Source organism: Phyllostomus discolor, chromosome 6, assembly GCF_004126475.2.
Source record: "Phyllostomus discolor isolate MPI-MPIP mPhyDis1 chromosome 6, mPhyDis1.pri.v3, whole genome shotgun sequence".
NCBI lineage: Eukaryota > Metazoa > Chordata > Mammalia > Chiroptera > Phyllostomidae > Phyllostomus > Phyllostomus discolor.
In genome coordinates this window covers 91,122,859-91,144,334 of record NC_040908.2, presented here as the reverse complement: position 1 = coordinate 91,144,334, position 21,476 = coordinate 91,122,859, and the positions used below count along the sequence as shown (strand labels likewise).

At 38.2% G+C, this 21,476-nt stretch overlaps 1 protein-coding gene across 1 annotated transcript in view; it reads right to left on the bottom strand.

The window, feature by feature from the left end:
• Nucleotides 1-21,476, bottom strand: part of GUCY1A2 (guanylate cyclase 1 soluble subunit alpha 2) — a 328,461-nt gene that overhangs the window by 280,209 nt on the left and 26,776 nt on the right. The window contains exons 2-3 of the mRNA XM_028516054.2: nucleotides 17,496-17,557; nucleotides 9,839-9,960 (exon numbers count right to left, since the gene is read on the bottom strand). Coding sequence (XP_028371855.1) covers nucleotides 9,839-9,960; nucleotides 17,496-17,557 — 184 coding nt within the window. The remainder of the gene's footprint in view (nucleotides 1-9,838; nucleotides 9,961-17,495; nucleotides 17,558-21,476) is intronic.

Genomic DNA, 21,476 nt, shown 5'->3' with positions numbered 1-21,476 from the left:
TAGCAGGTGTTATTTTTATTTATTAGAAGGGATAGGGCACATTTATTAAAGTTACTAAAATTCAAAAACCAACAAAACCAATTTCTTGGGAAGAAGAAGAGAATGGTACAGGCACTCTAAAAGACATTTTGGTTGTTTTCTTACAAAGCTAAACTAAGTCTGCCAATCATAGTCTTTGGTATTTACCTAACTGACATGAAAACTTATGTTACATAAAAACCTGCAAGGGAGTACTTATACTGTGCTTATTCATAATATTTTCCAGAGACAGAAGCAACAAAGATGTCCTTCAATAGGTGCAAAGACACTGTGATACAGCCGTACAATAGAATACTATTCAGGGAAAAAAGGAATAAGCTCTCAAACTACACAGAGATATGCATTACTCTTAACTGCACACTGCTAAGCAAAGGAAGCCAATGTGTGAAGGCCACATAATATTTGAGTCCCTCTACATGACATTCTGTAAAGGCAAATTATAGAGTGGCAAACAGATCAGTGCTTGCTAGGGACCTGGTTGGGGCACAAGGTTGGGGGGTGAATAAGTCAGGCACAGGGGACTTTTTAGGGCAGTGAAAGTATCCCACATGATAATGTGGTGGTGGATACATGACACTATGCATTTATCAAAACCCATCGAATTATACAGCACAAAAAGTAAATGTATGCAAATTTTTTTAAATATGAGAAAAACCTCACTGAGGTTTTAAATATGTTACCTTGGAAATAAGTGAAGTCTGCAAAGTTCCATACATCAACTACATACTCTAGAACTGCACATAAACACTGTGCTCTAGGTGATAAAACTGTTTTCCATGTTCTGAAACAACTATACATTACATTGGAATGGAATAATTAATTGGATGGATGGTTAAAGGGGGCCAAGTTTCTCACTGTTGGAGGAGATGACAGACAAGCAAGGGAAACAGGTTAGAATGATCTGTACGGTAATGTATTAGAGTTGGAGACTTCAGTGTAAACTTATATTTAGCATAATATAGATATACATGGACACATATACAAGCATTCATAGATAAGCACATAGACACAAGTTAGTATACATGTATACATTTCCTTGCTCTGTCAGCTAAGACAGACTCAAGGCAGCAATACTTCAATAACAACTAGTACATCCAGTGCTTAGATATTCATTTCTAATACCATTATCCAATAAAAGGAAAACTGGGACCCCTTGGAGAAATGACTGATTCTGGGACTGAGGCAGAAAATATACAGCTTGAGTCTGGAGCACCCTATAGTGCTGAAAAATAAAGAAGTGCTCAAAACACACACACACACACACACACACACACACAATGCACACACAGAATAATGAGCTCTGTTGAAATACAGGGCAGACAATTCAAAGAGCTCAACAGGACTCTCCAGAACTTAAAAGATTATCAGAAATAAAGAATATATATGAGAAACTATCACAGCTTAGAGGAGTCTAAGGAGATCAGACAGCTAAATATAATATGGTACCTTGAGTGGGAACAGAAAAAGGACAGGTAAAAATTAAGGATATCTGAGTAAGGCACAGCATTTAGTTAATAATAATGTATCAATATTGGTTCATTAATTGGGACCAAAGTATCATATTAATGTAAAGTATCATTAATAGGGGAAATGGGTACAAAATTTATGTGATCTTTCTGTATCATCTTCACAAGTTTTCTACAAATCTAAAATTATTCTAAAATTAAAAGTATATTTTTAAAAACATAAAGGGAAAAAGAAAGGCTTCCAGTCAAGATGGCAGCATAGGTAAATGCAGTACTCACATCCTCAAACAACCACATCAAAATTACAACTAAACCATCATTCACAACTGCTTGAAATCTAGCTGAACAGAAATCCTATAACTAAGAATACAAAGAAAAGCCACATCAAGACTGGTAGAAGGGGCAGAGACACAAGCTAGTCCCTCACCCAGAAGTGGCAGATAAAAACTGGGAGGGACATCTCCACTGCAGAAATCCCTCGTGAGGAGCGAGAGTGTCCCAGCCCCAAATCAGGCACCCCAGGCCAGTGTTCCAGTCTGGGGAAGAGAAGTCCTTATTGCTTCTGGCTGTAAAAACCCGTGGTGATTATGGCTGAGTGAGACAGAGGGCATCTGGAGTCCCAGAAATTCCTCTTAAAGGGTCCAGACAAAGACTTACTCAGACTCACTCACTCTGAGCTCCAGCACTGGGATGGCAGCCTAATGCCAAAAGTTAAAGACAAAGAGAGAATCTTAAAAGCAGCAGAGAAAAACAGTTAGTTACCTACAAGAGAGCTCCCTGCCATAAGACTTTTTCTCAAAAGAAACTGCAGGCCAGAAGGGATTGGTAAGAAATATTCAAAGTGATGAAAAGCAAGGACCTACAAGCAAGATTACTCTACCCAGCAAAGCTATGTTAATTTAGACTCAAGGGATATTTAAAGAGCTTCCCAGACCCCCCCCCCAAAAAAAAAAAAGCTAAAGGAGTTAATCAACACTAAACCAGTATTGCATGCAATGTTACAGGGTCTCTCATAAGAAAAAAGTAAAAAATATGAATAATAAAATAGCAATAAGTACATATCTATCAACAATTAAATCTAAAAAACAAAATAAATGAACAAGCAGAACAGAAACAGACTCATAGATACAAAGAACATTTTGATAGTTGCCAGACAGGAAGAGGTTAAGAGGATGCATAAAAAAAGGTGAGGGGATTAAGAAGTAGAAATTGGTAGTTACAGAACAGTCACAGGGATGTAAAGTACAGCACAAGGATTATAGTTAATAATATTATAATAACTGTGTATGGTGTCAGTTGGGTACAAGATTTATCAAGATGGTCACTTAGTACTTTCTATGTCTAATCACTGGGATGTACACACCTCAAACTACTGATAGTATAACATTGTATATCAACTGTAATCAAAAAAATCATTTAAAGGCAAACAAGGGGTAAAGGAAAGTAAAAGCCTATATAATGAAAACTCCAGAATAGAGATCTGACAGCCTGAAGATTTAGGATGTGAAATGCTGCCTTCCCACACAAAGAAGAGATGCCCGACAGAAAGTCACTAGTAATAGGGAAACAATGTGTTAGAGATAAACAAAGATAATAATTTTAAAAAGGAGTAAGAATGACTGTCATGTTTTTCTACAAAGAACAGAAGTTGAAGGAGTATAAAGAATTTTAGGAGAAAAACATGAGAAAAAGCCTGTTGTAAGTTTCAGTAAACAAATGCTCCCAAGAGCAAAAGAATATCGGTAGAGAGAAGGCATGCCACAGTTTGGCTCAATATATTTGTATCTTCTGAAATTGTTCCGCATAATTTAAGCATAATGTTTTAATTGAAGTGTTATACATATTAGAGACAGTGTCTACAAATGGGGTCTCATTCCTTTTCAGGCTTTTCTACTACCTCTACTCATTTCAGGACAGTATGCAGTCACAGAAAAAAACCAGAGGTTCTTTCCAATTTACATCAAACCACTACTCTAGGTGTCTGTTAAGAATTATTAAATGATGGGAGTGAAGGACAGAAAAATGTACTTGAACAATGATTAAAATAAAATTTTTAAAAAATAATTATTAAATGACATACTCTGACAATATTCCTGAACTTATGCATTAAGAAAATCAAAAAAAAACTGCAGACAGAGTATCAGCATTCCCATCAAATTCCTGAGCATAATTTCCCATGGGGCAACACAAAGAACCCTGGGTAATGCCTGCATGCACAGTAGGTTGTGTTAAAGGAGCTATTCCCCAAGTTAAGGAACCTTAATCTTTTATAATGCACAGTAAGTCTTTCTGACTTTTGCCCCAGAGTAAGACAGTATACTGGATGCAAACAAACCTGCCCTTTGCTTTGGATAGAAACACTATCTCTATATTTCAAGGCTGTTTGCTATGCAAACATCTTTGAAAACATAGCCTGGAGCAAAAGCACAGTGCCTCTGCTTGAAAAACATGCAGAAATGTGAGAGACTCAAAGAATTATCTCCCAACATTGTTTATTCTCTATGTTTCCCGTGGAACACTTTTCTCAAATGTCTGGTGATCCATGGCTATCTGCCCATATTTAAGAACTGCTTTACCAGTGTAAGCTTAGCTGCCTGGTTTTGAACACCAAGCAGAAGAAAGAAGGCTAGGTGACAGTCCAATAGAGAAGCAGGTTTCAGCATTTAGGATTTAAGTTTCTACTTAACACTCATTTTTCACTACTGTTCCTTTGCTTTCAACTGTGCCTGTGTCTCTCAGTCTAGAGGACCTTGGTTTTATGCTCTGTAAGTTGCACTGTTTGACACAGTAGAGTCACATGTGGCTATAGAGCACATGAAACATTTGAAGACTTCATACAAAATATGTAAAATATTAATAATTTCATAATGATAATCGGTTAAATTACAGTATTTTGGATACATTGAGTTAAATAAAATATATTACTAAAAGAAAATCAGTGGCATCAGGAATACATCTTTTTTCATGCTTTTGGCAAGGCCAATGGATTAAGTCAATCCCCCTATGTACCAAGATCAATTTGAAATCTTGCAGACAACAGAAGTGCAGTAAACACTTATAGCATAATTGTTTACTACAGCATAAGAGTAAACACCATCACCCTGAATTTGCTTTGTCAACACCTGAAATCTAAAGAAAAACATACTGTTTCTAAACTGAAAATAATCCAAATTACAATGAAACTGCACTGTCCTCAATACCAATGAGATGTAGTCAAACATTTTTTATATTACTGGTCACATACAAGCAAGTATCCCAAGTATGCTTTGAAATAGTAATGAACTAGGTAAAATGCAATATCATGACAATTCTCATAACTGAGAGAACTAGACAGAGACACTTGTGTCATTAGCATCAGAGGGGTCATGTAAATTCACTCACAGTCCAGCAACTCTGCAAGGCAGCAGGAAGAAGTCAGAAAGAATGCAAGGTCTGGAATCAGACTGACGTGGGTTCAAATCCTGCTTTATGTGTCTTGTCATCATCACTGACAAAGGAACTTAACAAGTTCATGGCTCTCAGTATCAATTTCCTCACCTAAAAAAGTGAGTAGTACTGGCCTCCCAGGTATAATGCAACCATTGTTTTGTGAATGTTCAATAATAAGAGCAAACGCTTATGTAACATTTTGCTATATATCAGGCTTTGTTATACAGAAGTACTTCATATAAGTTAACTTATTTAATCTTCCAAACAACTTTAGGACATATGTAATTATATTACCCCCATTTTACAGATGAGAAATAAAGTTTGAAAGATTAAGTAACACATTCCAGTTCATATAGCTAGTAAGAGAAGGCTTGTTCTTGCTCTAAACCACCACATCACAACACCATTATTGAATCAGTTAATAAATCAAGGCCCTCCATCCACCTTCACTCCAATTCATCTCATTAAAATATTGACACTATCATCTTTTAATGAAAGAGAAAACTGATCAGTTACCTAGTTATAGTAACAAAGATTGTACTGGCAGAAATTATTTATTGTTACTGATCTTAATTCATCAATAAAACTGGTAAGTGGTTATTACAATAACTAGTTATCCAAGATGCTAAATATGTTAAACATATTCCAATTCACTAAACAATTAGATGATTAAGAGTCATTCTGAGAAAACCCCCAAGGTAATCTTAATCCTAAATAAAGCTAATTCTTCAGTTTTATGGCCAATTAAAAGGCCACTAAATGCACATTCCAAATGGCAATAAAACCAAAATTACATGCAAGTTAACATATAAGCAACCAATTATTGCTTATAAAAAACTAACAACCACAAAAAGCTCCATACCAGCTAATGACTCTGGAATCTGTGGCACCTCACAGACAGCTCCACTTCCACAGTGTTTCAGATCCCTGACACCAGGAAAACTCTGTGAGGTGTAAGCCATCGATGCCACCTCCTACTGCCTCCTCACCTGCCCAACAAATAATCCCGTGACAGCGCTACTCTGACTCTGCCTTCACATGTGCTGAGTTTTTGGAGACAGTAAAGCCCCACTTTATCAGAAGACCTTTGAGAGAGAGAAAATTTCAATGTTCTTTCACAATCCATGTCCTTTCTGATTATTCTGAGAGAAAATGTGCGTAACAAGGGCAGTATAAGACTATACTTTATAGTAAATAACTGATGCTTATTAAAACGGCAAAGCTTAGTTTGCTGTATTTCATCAGTAAATAACTCAGCTCGGGTTCTCATTTCCATCCTAGTATGGAACGACTGTTTCTAACACCCTCTCCTCCACCCACAGCTCTTGATACTCTATACTGAAACACCCACAACCCCTTTAATAGCATTAAAACAGAAATAGTCATGATCCTTGTTTATTTAAAATTACAGTATGGTCAAAGGAGCTGGCTATGCATTTTACCATCCTTCTCCCTTACCTCTGTCTCTGTTCCCATCAACATTACCTAAATCTAAGCCATAGGACCAGGTGGCAATACATGGTAGAGGCACTTCATGCTTTATCATAGATACTTACTTCATCATAACATTCAACTGTTACAATTCCCAAGAAAATGCTCAGTGCTGCAACTCACAAGCATATAAACACATTTTTACTACTTAATTGGAGCTAAAAATGGGCTTTGTAGATTAGGGCTGGAAAAGGTTTACATTTTTCAGACAACCAAACTTAGAAGATCATTTTGGTATGCAAAAGACGTGTACCAAATAAAGTAATAAATGTAACACTAAAAGTCTTAACCAGGGGCGAGGCGGGGCATGGTTCACAACCATCTTTCTCTGTGGAGCCTTTCCCCAGAGTGTAAAAGCCCCATCAGTGTGCTATATACTGCATTAGCATAGGGACTGCCAGGGCACCAAAGTGAGACAAACAGATGACAAGGAGCAGTCTGTACTTAATATCCCTAATTTGTAAATGATGGGACAGAAATAGCAACAACCGGTTTGTAAGCCAAAAAAAATAGAGAAATAAATTATAAAAACCTTGCTGTCTGGAAAAAGTCCTTTCCCTTTTTTAGCGGGTGTGTGCACAAATGTGCATGCATTTTTTTTTCAGGGAGGCCTAGGGAAGCTCGGACACAACAAATGCAGGACTGAGGAGGCATCACTGGTCTTCCCCAACAAGCTTTCTTGTTCCTCTTTTTATTCCTTGCCAACCACTAGATTCAAACTTCAACCTGAAGAGCCAGTAAATAATCAAAGTATCTATAATAGTTTATACTAAATTGATAGATAGTCATTTTGAAGAAGTGAAATTTACTACTCTGATCATATTTTCTGGCAAATTACTTTAAGTCTTTTTTGATAATAGGTGAAGTAAAAATAACATACAGATGAGTCGGCAAACACATTTCTAGTCTCTACCACAACCCTTTACTTCGTTAAGAGGTAAGAAAAATATCGCCAGTCCCAACCCACCAATGTTCTAACCACACTCCCCAAAGGTGATTAATATAAATCCTACAGTTGGAAAATTGCCCTCTGGCTCCAACAGAGAAGGTTTCCAAGCATCAGAATTTATCTTAACCCACTTGGAACTATTTCTCCATGCCAAACCTCCATACTCAAAAAAAAAAGGCTTCCTTACTTGCATAGTGTTTTCTGTCCAGTGAGTTAATCAATTCTTGAATTCTCATAAATGATTGCACAGGAAAATTTAAATGTAATTTTTTATAAAGATGAAATCTAAGCAAACCAAGATTAATCACAGTCCAGTGACCTGTTACAAACAAAGCTTTCATTGAATATGACCAGTAAAGCTGTTATCTCTGTCCTCAGAGAGTCCATATTTTGAGATTTATGAAAGGGCATTATTCAAGTGAACAGCCACCTCTTAGGCACATAATTACCTGTTAGATCCAGGCTGACATCTAGTCAATAGCTGGCTCCTAGTCAACAAGTTTACTACTACTCTTCAGAAATTTAAATTTTATAAGATTGTGCTTTTTACATTTTAGGAACAACACATCATTATACACAGGGACCTAATCTCTCTTTTTTAGAAAAAAGTATAATATTCATAGCTATCCAAACCCTGTTATACAGTCACCTTCTAGGTCATAAGCACCTGGTTTAAATCTACTCATTCCCTAGTACCATCAGGTAGCAAGCACACTACCTGTCAGTCTTTCCACTCACTACTTACCCGGCATCTCATGGTAACTGTTGAAGGACAGCGAAGCTGCTCTGGGCCACAGATCACATGGTTGTTACCATGGTTACCACATCAAACTGTCTGACCTTGAGTTTCTTCGTGGATGTGTGCACACCCTTTTGCAAGTCATGGCTCAGAGGCCACTAGCACTCTTGTATGTTTATTACCTTGTACATCTCCTACTCCCTCTAACTCACTGATTTGCAAGGTAGGAAGCATACAGAAAAGAGATGCCAGGGGCAAGGAAATGTTTAGAAACTGGGTAAGAACAACTTTCCAAATATGAAACTTCCCTCTGCCAAAATTCTGATCCATCCTTCTTAGGAGGATATCATCTCACCCCACCCCTTAAGAATCACAATATATCAAGAGAAAAGTATTTTAATGATGGGAGAGTCCTTAAAAAGACAAAATCATAAAACTGTAAGCAGCCCCTGAGTAATGTCCAACCTCATCCCTGTCTATTGTTGTCCCTCCTTTTCTCTAATAAATAAGGTTTACTCAGGTAGTACAACATCCCTACAGTTGTACTAAGATTGTAGTAAGCAAATCTTTGGCCTTCATTTTCACTTTCTTATAGCTATTATGGACAAACCACATAGATATCTAAATGCCTCTCCTCACAAAATTTCCGTGTTCTTCTACAATATTTTGTATTTACAAAAGTGACCTAGAATGAAAATCTAGTCATGGACGGCTGAAGTCCCAACTTCAGTCAGATATGTTTGGAAAAATTGAGTTGAGGTCCCCTGGAACCTGTAGAAGGGACCCAGATGTCTCCAGGGAAAGTACTTACCCTAAAGGGAAAGAAAATCAGGCAAAGAAGTTTGCCCCAGTCTCTGTCATCTGATTCTGAGGGAGACGTGATTCTGAGTTCTGTTTGGAGTCAGTCACTAAGATTTCTTGTTCCCCATCAACACCCAATGGATGCCTATCTCAGTCATAAGAAAAAAAGGAGGATTCTAAAAAAAAAACTGAAAAAGGTAGTTTTCACTAAAACATCTGTAGGACATTAGGGCAAACTATATTCCTGCTATGACATTTACTCTGCATATAATACAGCATAGCTCTCACACACCAAGAATGTCAGATATTAAGGTAGTATGATAGTATGGTACCTTAATGCTGCATGATTCAGTGCAGTGTACAGTAGCAGCCCTTAGTCATTTGGGGAGCATCCAAAAACAACTCCTTGTCATAAATACTGGTATCTTCAAGGTGGACACACCTGCCACCACACACAAGGCACAAAGACCTTAGAAGATGACCTGCCTCACTGACTCTGAGTTCACTGTGAGTACCTATCATCCACCCTCCAGCCCCAGCCCAGGCCTCCCAGAAGTAATGGGGTCATAATAATAGAAATAATGGCTTTGAGAGGACAGAAAGATCCCCAATTTCAGTTGAGGGTAAGAGCCAAAGAAACATGGATTGTGGGAGGCTAATAATATGAATGTGTATATTTAGAAAAATTTCCCTGGAATGTAATATTTTTATTATAATATTTTTCAATCTCCAGGTAAATGCTGTTCATGTAATTTCCACTTAAACATTTTCAAAAGTGTTGAAATTAAATCACTTGAAGACAAGGTCTCAATCTGCTATAACCTCCAAACTTCTCTTTAGTAGAAAATAAAACATTTACACCTTTACTTTTCCTCTTCCCCTCATTCATTCTCTCTTAACCGTATAAATATATAGTTGATATACCGAGTATATTAGCAGTACACTGAAGAATTCCTGAGACGTCTTCAACTTCCTCTTTGTTGGAATGGTCTGCATAGGAGCATCTGTTAGAGATATTGTGGAAATTCTTTTCTGCATCCCTATAACTAAAAAAAAAATACAATTAGCATATGGAGAAAATGTTAAAGCATCTGTGAATGCACTCACTTACATACACACAAGCACATGCAGTCCATGCTCTTAGTGTAATCACACTGTAAAATAACTGAACCTTTAAGATATAATCTATGGCATAACCCTCCATTAACATCAGCATTAGCAGTGTGGACCTGGATCTGGAGACAATTATTAATAAGAAAGCTATGTTTGAAAAAAAATAAGGAAAACCAGAAGGTACATCAGCTTTATGTGACTAATGTTTCCTTATCTGACTGTTTCATAGCCGCTGGTAATCTGTTTCTATAAAGAAGTTGCCTAAAAAAAGAATTAACAGTACTAATTTGGTGCATTGGCACTAACTGTGTTGGACGTAAATACACCTTAACCTCTGGCACACACAGTCAAGAAGACAGCAGTATGGTGCACAGATGATAAGCAAATAAATTATTTGGAGTCTAACAGAATTGGAATTACGGTCATATGCTTTTCTTTTTGTATTACCATAATCAGTATACAATATCATATTACTTTCAGGTACACAACAGTTATTTAAGATTAATATACATAATGAAGTGATCACCATGCTATACCTAGTAACCATATGTCAGCATATAAGGTCGTTTCAGTATTATTGACTGTTTTCCTATGCTGTACATTATAGCCCATTGCTTATTTTATAACTGAAATTTTCTACCTTTTTCTCCGTTCACTTTTTTTGCCATTTTCTATCTGTGAGTTTGGGACAAGTAACCTAATCTCTGGTAGTGTAACTTTCCTCCCTCATAAAAAAGAGATGCCTCCTGGAACTCTTGTGAAGACTAAGTGATAGAACACCTGTGTAACCAGATGTTGACTAGAGCTTCCCCAGGTGCCTCTGACTTAGAGCTAAAACACTAAAGCCAAAGACAACAGGTGCTAAATGCTCCCACATTCCAAAGGAGTAGCCAAGAAGACCAGACAACTCACTCAGAACTTTAGAAATGATGACATAGCCACTGCCACTATCACCCCATCACCAGCTTTCAGAAGCAAAGGTATACACAAAAATCAAAAGGAAATCCTCCAAGGAGTGAGTAGTTGGCCTAGGGCTCCCTCCCTTATAAGGAAAAAAGGGGAGTACTCCCTGATGAAGCCCAGTTGAGATGATCCCAGTTGGATGGACCCCAGATGAGAAAGGGGTCCACCCCATAGAGTTTGGGGGTTGAATACCTCATTCCTCAGTGAACATCAGCTGGGGAATTCTGGATTACCCCTTTGTGCCTGACTGAGTAGAAAAATAACAGGGAAAAGAAATAAAGATGAATTGTGAACTGCCTACAGTCCCACCATTTGGCAAGGCAGAAAAAAAAGAGTTTCCCATGGATGAGGGAGATGCCACTAAAGATGGGCAAGCTTGACATCCCATCTACTGTTTCCCCAACCTAGGTACTGCAGCCAGGAGCAGGATTCCCACCAGTAAGACTGTGCAGTGCTGCCCTCAGGTCTAGGGCAGGAGGACCAGAAGCAAAGCGGAGCTCATACAGGCACCTCACTGAGGAAATCACAACAAGAAAGCACAGTTACAACCACCAGTGAATTAGAAAAGGCTTCTGCCATTTCTCCTTTTCATTCTAGCCTGATTTCTCCTTTTCATTCTAGCCTGACACAATACATCAGAAGATGCAGAGGCATAGAAAGGAGTGGCCTGGAGTGGTAGAGTGAAAATCCACATCATATCATCTCTACACTGCTTTCTAAGTTCCCCAGGTGAAGCCTGACCCAGGTGGAGAGGGATGTGAAAGAGAGACTGAATATGAGATTAAAGATTTCAACTGGTCTGAAGTGGACTTCATACTCCCTGAACATACTTGGAAAACAGGGCAATCTGTCCAAGCTAATATCAAAGGGGACTCATGCTAGCATGTTTGAAGTGATTGGAGAGAAACAGTAAAATGGTGTCATGGATGTACACCTCACTGAGATCTGACTTCAAAAAACCAGTCAGGCAAAATGCTTACTATAGTTTCTAGTTTCTAGAATGCAGGATGCACACAATAAAATGAAAAGTGGGGGGAACGGGTGTAAAACACAGACAAATACAGTGTTATTTTTAAATCGAGTGCCACCATTTTCACCAGTGTGACCTTAGACAAAATATTTTTGTCACAGCCTCAATTTATTCATCTGTATAATGATTCTATTAAATAGATGGTTAGGACTAAATAAAATAACAGATGTAAAGTGAGCATATATTGCTTCAAACACAGGGTGCAATCAGTAGATACGAGCTTTCATCTTTTTGTTCTTATGCAATAAGATAGTTTTTATAAATATATGAAAAAGAAGCTAGATAGTGTTTTAGATAACAAAATTTATGGCCACAAATTCTGAGTGTGGAAGCCCAAGTAATGTCACTGAAGTTTATTTCCCAGAGTAATCAGGGTTCACCCACTCCTAATTTTACTTCTGATGTTCTTATTCTAGCTTAATCCCTATTCAATTGTCAAAAGAAAAAGAGAACAGAAGGTTGGCTGTATAAAACAAACCTAGGGCCCACAATGATAATTGGTGTAATAGAATTTAATTTTAGATGACTACAGGAAACAGTGTCCCAGGCTAGTATGAGGTTGGCAGCACTCCTACCCATGGTATTAACACAACAACGCTAAATCTGGCAAAAAGCATAAATGAATGGCAGCATTCTGAAAATATATTTCTGCATACTTCAGTGTATAAAATATATAATAAATGAACATTACATCTCAGAAAGATTGATTATCATGTGTTTCCCCATCATAGTTTTAAAAAGAATCTCTGCTTTGTCCACACTGTCATAGTAATCCACTTTTTCATGAGCTATATACTAGTCGGAGTAATACAGTATAAGCATGAGTGAGAGCTGTTGGGTTGGGCACTCTAGAAGCAGAAATTTAGGTTAAAAAAATTCAAACTGTAAGAAGACAGCTGTAGCTACAAATGTGCTGGGTATGTTTATGTTTAGCTCCTGATGTTAAACAATTGACTCTAAACTTTAAAGGCTCAAGGAGTACAGGGAGAAGATGTGGAAGGCGGATGAAGGGAAAGACAATCCACAAAAATTGAGTTGCAAAGGAGTCAGGTACTAATAGTGGGATAATAATTCAACGAACACATTGACTACCTTTGTGTACCAGGCACTGTACTACTTTATATGATTATATGACAACATATTATCATTAATATTTCATCTAAACTTCACCCCAATACTATAATTACTCCCATTTAAGAACACTGAGGATCAGAGTGGTTAAGTAATCTGTCCCAGATCATTCAAAGGCAGAATCTGACTTTAAGTCCAATAGATCTGTTATGTCTACTTCCACAGCGCGTTTTCTCAGTCCCCTGCTCTATAGTACACAACAGAGATGCAGAGAGAGAAGAAAGGATAGAAGACAGCATCAAAAATGACATCAGACACAAATGTCATCATAAACCAGATTTTCCTCAATCCTAAACTCCTTTTAACTACTAAGGGGAACCCTGCTGATCTTCTGTTTATCCCTTTTTCTCACTATTCTTTCCACCCAGAACTGCCCCAAAACCCAGTCCATTCCCTAGATGCTTGAGTTAAAGCAGCACAAAGATGCATACTCAGTGCCCCCTCTCTCATTAGAGGTTGAGGGGAGAAGACTGCTACACAAGCAAGAAGCTATCCAAGTGCACGTGCTTGTGTAGAGTTTATACAGTAATCAAAGTCAACCTAACACACTGTGGCAGAACATTAAACATTAATGGAAAACTATGCAAACAAATCAATATAATTTAGCTAGAAAGAAAAGAGTCCTGGGTACTAGCACTATAATTTTAGAGCTCTAATGGATCCTAGAGATTATTTCAACCCCTCATTTTACACCCCCTTCCAAAGCATAATTTAGTCTTTTATCTAATATATACATACCTCTATGTACATACTTCTAAGGGGCAATTTATTCATTTATTCATACTCTCCCACAGCCCCTCCAAAATTTTTAGCCTCTCCTATGTACCAAGCATTTACAAAGGTACAGAAACATAGAAATAAATGTGATGAATAACCAAATAATTAAATAAATAAAATAATATAAGCTAATGATAAGCACTATGTCAAGAAATAATGAAAAGTAATATAATAAAAAAATGATAGGGGTTAGAGAATGAGGTAGGTGATGGAGGGCCACTTTAGACTAGGTAGCAGGAAAGGTTCTTCTGAAGATATTACATTCAAATGGACCCCTAAATGTATAAAAAGAATAACGTACACAAACATCTGGGGACAGAGCATTCCAGAAAAATGAAACAGTGCATGCTAAGGCCTTAAGGTTGAGCAAGCCTAGTGTAATTGGGATACCAAGAGATGGCTGGAGTGCTGGGGTGGAGGGAAATAAGGAGAGCAGATGGGGATAAAGTCAGAGAGTTAAGCAGTAGACAAGGTCATGAGAAGAATTCAGGTTTTACTCTTTCACAGTTAGTCTTTATGTGGTTCAAAGCAGGGATTCCAAACTGTGATCCCTGGACCAGCAGCATCAGCATAATTTGGGAACTCAGAAATTCCAATTCCTTGGCTAAATTATAATAAATAAAATATCCATATTAGTGTCTCACCTAAAAATATATATGAATCTGATACTTTGAAGATAATAAAAAGGTAAAGTGATCATAAAAACAAAGTAAACTGTTTGTATGTGTATGTTTTTTCAAATACAAGTGATTAATAAGTATGAATTGTATTTTTAAAAATTCTTTTAAATCCCAGTTCTTGAGCCTCTCCCAGATATACCTGATAGGAACTCTGAGGGTAGGACTCAGCAATTTGAATTACAGCAACCCTGACAGGTGATTCTGAAGCCCATTCACACTTGTGAACCACTAGTTTAAAGCAAGAAAGTGGTATGATCTAATTTTTAAATCATTTTGTTGCTGTGAGAACATAATGTTAAGGGATAGGAGTAGACACCAGGAAATTAGATGGAAATCTCTAGGTGAGAGACCATGGTGACAGTGGAGATGAAGAGATTTATCACACTGCATGAATAAATTATTGTAACACTCATTTCCAATTTGAATGGTGTCTATGAATATATAAATGAACAAGTGAATGGATAAGTTAAGAAACAGAATAAACATTTAAAGATAAAATTGTTGAGGTACAGAGAGGCTCTCTTACTCTCTAACAAGAGGCTCCATTGGCTGCTCTCTCCCAATCCTCCATCTGTGTGATCCTTTGAACAACTACTCCCTACATTCAAGTCTAAGTCTTGGAAACTAAAAATGCCTCATAGGATTTCTATAGGCTACTGGTGTATGTTCATCAAGAAATAGAATCATACACCCTGGAGTTCTGATAAATAAAGCAGATCCAAGGGCAGAGTTTTAAAGGAGAGGAAAGGGAGGATGGGAAGATGAGTGGTCAGAGGCTAAATTACAAAATTAAGAAGAGGAAGGCTAGCCCTGGGTGTGTGGCTCAATTGGTTGGAGCATCATCCCTTACACCAAAAAGGTTGTGAATTTGATCCCCATTTGGGGAGTGTACAGGAGGCAACCGATCAATGTCTCTCTCTCACATTGATGTTCCTCTCTCTTTCTCTTTAACCCTCCTCTCTCTTTCTCTTCAACCCTCCTCTCTCTCTAAAAGCAATGAAAAAAAAAATGTCCTTGAGTGAGGATTAAGAGAGAGCGAGAAGGGGTAGCTCCTACTGGCAGTAATCCCTCTAGAATTCATCGTCCCAAGCCAAGGCACCTAAATGTTGAATTACCTCAAGACAAGCCTTAGGCAAAACCCAATTTCAGAGATTAGGAAAAGCATCTCTCCCCCACCCTAATCTCCCCAGAAATGTGTAAAATAATGCTTGCCAGCATTATTGTCTGAAATCCCTTTAATGGAAAAACACATTCCTTTTCACAGTTAGAAATGAAGAGTCTTTAATTGGATTTTCTTAAGAGGAAGAACACATTAGTATGTATACATGTTAATCCAAATGTTAGTGGTAACAGAGGCTCTCCTTTCTCAGTATTGAAAGAGAAAGAAAGCAGGAAGAAGGAGTCTAAAATGCAGAAGAGCACATTGGACAAGGCTGAAGGAAACAGAAAGACAAAGTCAGGAGAAGCAAATGTGACAACGTCCTGCCAGCTTGCCCTTTTTGCCTTCAACGGCAGGAGTGCAAACAACAGCAATGAGCAAAGGTACTTCAAGTCCTCAGAAGGCAGCCAACAGTCGAGGAAAAAGTATGCTAACAGACCTATTTGCAACCACTCAAACATCAGGACAGCTCTGTATATCAATCCCATTCCCTGTTTCCGTTATACTGTGTCTGCACTGAACAGAACTAGAAAAGATCACTTAGGCAATGAACAAAGAATCACCATGGGCTATGTCTGTGCAGATGGAGAGGAGAGGAGAGTTGAGGCAGTAATTCAGATAAAAGATGACTCCAAAGAATTTTCTGCTGATTATGGAAATATAGCTAAGTTATCTATTTATGACATTTATAAGATTCTCATTCCAATTTGCCTTGAAGACATAGTTTTAGTTCACAAATGGGACTATTTCATCAGTTATTTGATTTCAAATCAAAGAGGGCATTTATAAGTATAGAAAAAATTGCATTTGCTTACTAATATTGTTATAAAAATATTAATAATGACAATGGTGATAAACCTAACAGCAAACATGTAGTATTTACCATATACCAGGAACAGATCTAGGTATATTGACAAATTTAATACAAATACCATACTTGGAAAGCAGCATACCTATTGAGAGTGATTAATTTTTATTTTAGAATGTGTGGAAAGAGATTAATTTGACATTCTTTATCTCCACTAGGATAAACTACCTAAAATCCCTAATGGCCTCAAACTAAAAGCCATATCATGAGATTAAATAATATGTTTTTCCTAGTGCTGCTCTCTTGAGGACTGATATGACAAAGTTTGAAAGCAATTCCCTTTGCAATGACAATTAACATAATCATCAAGCACTTCAAGTACGACATTGTACAAGGTACTGAGATTACTTTTCCACCAAGTTTTTCTTCCCTTTTGCTTTGTAAAAAAAGATAAAATTACACAACAGCTTAATAGACAAAAATATATTTTTGATCCCCACGGCAATGACTACTAAATATAAATGTTAAATGATTCCCAAAAGCATGTCAAGAGGTCCTAGCAACTTACTGAAAGATTATAAAATTTCATTTAAAGCTTCTTGGCCAGTGCCATGAAATCTTACCACATTACTAAGGGAAAATTATGAGATTCAATGGATGAAAATAAAAGGGTAAAAACACAAGGAGAAAAAAGAAAAGGCAATGACAAAAGGGAATATTATTAAATGGATTAAACACAAATAAGCCTAAGGAAGTCACTCCACGGGCCCCTCCCCTCATGAGCCACACTCCACACTGACAGCACAGCCTCGGTGAAATAAGGTTGACCGGGGTGGCAGGAAACCATATGCTCAACTGCTATGTTTGAGTAATTATCTTTAATTTGCCCCCAGTAATGACCAAAATCCATTTTTACTTACCCAATAACTTGGTGCTCATAATGCTGCAATGTCCTCTTGAGAGTTTGCTGGATCGTCTGAGGCTACAGAATAATAATAATAATAAAAATAAATTATCAGTAAATCAGTACCATTCCCATGCTGAGCATCATAAGCAGACATGTAGCTTCTGATTTATCTCATAAGAGTTCTTGCTTCACAATATTAACCCATTATGCATTTTGCCATGTATTTTTCCCACAGGAACTAATATGAGGCACTCAGCAATTACCCAGAATTTCCCAATTTCAAATATAATAGCATTTCCTAGCCATATTTTTCACAATCATTTTGTACCAGCTATTAAGTTCAATAAAAAGCTCATTGGCTGTTTATAATAAACCTAGGCCCTGGGGGCCACACGGGGAAGGGATGAACTGAAGAAACAGGGTCATGCGCAGGGCAAGCTGGATTGCCTCAACCATACAAGAGATTTCAGGCAAGGGCTCTGGAGCCCCCTACAGGGCCCACAAGTACTCCGGACAAGAAATGGGATCTGAAGCAAATACCTAAACAACTCATGACCAAATTTTAGAATTCTCTCTCTACTCCAACAAATCAAGAAATTCTTCTCAGGCTTATTTAGACAACAGAGCCTGAAGTTGCAGTTTCAGACCTAGGGAGCCATGAGCGTGACACCAAATCCCAGAACATAGATTTTATCCACAAATTATGATAAAAACCAAATTTTCAGTGGCAAGAGTGTGAATTTTTTAAATAATAAAAACTTTTAGTCAATCAAGCAGGAAAAAAGCTATCAAATACCTATCAAAATATTGATCCCTCATAACTGTGGATAAATTTTAAGGGATTATAATGACTCTGACACAGACTCTTCCAGATGGGAGACGGCAAGGTAGTTAGATGATCTAGTGGGCTCCCACTACTTAAACTGCAAGAACCCAGACAGGTCTAAAAGAGTAAGAAGAAGAAAGGATCTAGCACAGTACTTGTACCTAAGAAGCAGTTAAGAATTATCCATTTATTTCCCATCTCTAATCTTTCAGAGTGGTCATCCTTATATTTAATTTCGAGGAGAATACAAAGGTTGCTGTGAAGGTTCCACTTTCACCTCTTTATGAAAACATCCAGGACAGATATAACTATCTCCCTGCCTAACAGTCCTCAAAGGGAATAGTTGTCTTAAAGCTAGAAAAAAAGTGAACTTCAGTGAAATCAAAACCATCCGCTGAGATGCTCTATATTGCTGTTTAGGAGACCCCTTACCCTGAGCAAATCTAAGGCCTCAGACACAATCTTTGCTTTAGCCAAGCCAATGCAGAAATTAATTTTAGGAGGAATCAGCCTCTGAGTGTTGAAAGAAAGAGGTATAGACTTCTTTCAATGGCTGTTTGTCATTCATAGCAGGTGAAAAAGGATGAACATGAGGCCTCAAACTGGCACAGATGTTTTTACTCATCAGGATAAAACCAAAGCAGAGTAAACAGAATGTGCCTGGGAAATAAAAATATTCCTGAAGGAAGAAGCAGTGGAGCTGTTGGGAAATCTAAAGAGGATGAAGCAGACACAGCAATCCTAGAGCACAGGGAAAGTGTGCTCTAAAAACCCACCCTACCGCCAACCTAACCCAAGTCATTAGCAGTCACTACCTCAGTACCCCTGGGAACTGGGCCTCCTGCACTGGCTTGGCAGTTTCTGAGCTAAGATAACTTTCTCTTTGGCAACATGCCCTAAAAGCAGTTAATATCCACAGGGGGATTATCCTCCCAATAACCTCTGTCCCAAAACATGGACACAAAGAGGAACTAGAGAGTACACAGGGCCAGTTAAGACCAGAATGACCTCATTCTAACAAAAGGACATTTTTCCCTATGCCAGGAATTTCCCAGTTATTAAAAAGTACATGTTTGTGAAAGGAGTTAAGACTTTTAAAGACTGACTTTTTTCTTTTGTGAAGCAATTACTTTTACTCCCCGGCAGGACTTAAATGTATGGTTTCCAAATACAATAAAGGAAAAATGTTCTTTGGGCACATTCAACAAAGCTTCAACTTGCTAAGCATTTATATACTTTCTGTTGCTTGCCAAAGCCACTGGGCCCATTGTAATGGTCTAAACTACAAGCATAGAGACTGACTGCAGAGAACCTCCTGATCTTCAGCAAGACAAGGATGATTTCAACACAGACCTCACTCCTCAGACTATCTTATGTTGGAGGACTCATTGGAATCTACTTCAGAGTTTGCCTGACGGCTCAAACCACAGCTTTATCAGTGAGAGACATCCTCGCATAATCTCAGGGTCTCTCTGATCTAAATCAAAAGCATGAGTTAAAGACCCACATGAGGGCCAAAGCCTTCTGTAGGGGTGACTTCTGCATTGACGGTCAGAGGGTCCATGTATTAAGTGTGTATGTATGTCAGCAATGCAAGTCAACACAGTGGGAAAAGCAAACACTATGCAGACCTTCTCTTTTTTCCTTAAGAATGTGATTCCATACAAGACCCCTACTCAACAGTTCCATCTTGCTACAGGGCAAGATCCTGTTCTCATATTTATCCTTCCTTTCCTTCAAGAAATAATTTGGAAAGATGATTTAGAAAAGGGGATTTAAGGTCAAACTGAGTTCAAAATCCAGCTCTGTGACTCCCTAGCTAGATGATCTTTGGCAATTTAATTAAGTTCTCTGAAATAAGATTCTTTATGTATGTGGTATTTGTATGGGAATTAATTGAAATAATTAAAGCAAAGTCTCTCGTGCACAGTAGGTACATAATATATGATAGCTGTCACCATGCTTAGCTGGAAAACATGGTTCTTGCCCTCAGCAGTCTCATAATCAAGAGGAAGAGTGCTCACTAAAAAAGTCAATAGGCCCACCACTAGTGCTCACAATGAGAAAATAGTACCAATTCCAGTGGACAGAGGAAAAAATAGGAAAATGGCAGTTGGATTTACAAATATTTTCAATGAAACCTTCAGACAGTCCAGAGAAGTGATGACAAAAGCAGAATTCTCCAAGTTAAGATTGAGGAGAGACCTAAAGCCAGAGCCAGGCTACAAGTGGGAAGGACACTGAAGCACCACAGCTAAGATCAGGACCCCAGGCCTCATACTTTACAATAAGAAACAGCCCATGAACCTCCTTCTTGGAACATGAAGAATTTTAAACAGGAGAACAGTGTGACCTGTTTGTCTAGCATATGGCCATATGCTAGAAAAACAGAGACAAGTGTGGAAAAGGAGAAAAATCCACTGCTCGTATCATAAAACAGAAAATCAAAGAAGTGCCTGATTTTTCTCTGCTTCCCCCAAACTAGGGTACAGATAGTGGCCTCTTACTGTCTTATTAACCCTACTCAACACAAAGACGCATTGGATAGACAGTTGTAACAGGAAAGCAGCCATCTGTGTCCTGCACATGTATTGCCTAGGGCTCAAACAGAAGGTACCCAAAACCTTCTATCCTGTGGCAACAAGAAGCCATCTTCATTTCCAGTCTCATTAACAGCTTCGCTCTACTCAGCCAGCAGTAACTGGCCCACAGACTAAATGTTATGCTCATGAAAGGGCATGGGATCCACACAGCCAGGCACGAATTGGTCCCAGCAGAGCTGGAGAAACGATCCCTGAGAAGTGGGAGGAAGCCATTCCCAGCAGCTGGCCCTGCAGGCTCAGACAGCCCCAAGGAAGCTCCCACACAGTTCCTGCTCTGGATATCCACACCAGATGGTGCGGGAACCAGGCAGGAGGCAGGGAATTGAGATGTGTCTGCGTGTGCACCCCAGCATGAAACGCAGTTGCCGTAGTACAAAGTACCCGTTCATCTCAACTTCCCGGAGATGAAGAAAGTAAGGCTCCCATTGGTTAAGTGAGTAACTCAAGATCGCACAGCTAGTAAGTGAATAAGTAACTGTAAGTCAGAGCTGGCTTCAACTGTGTCTTCTTTCCATTAGATGCATTGAGTGTCTCACCTTTAACATTCTGTGTCTGCATATTTCTT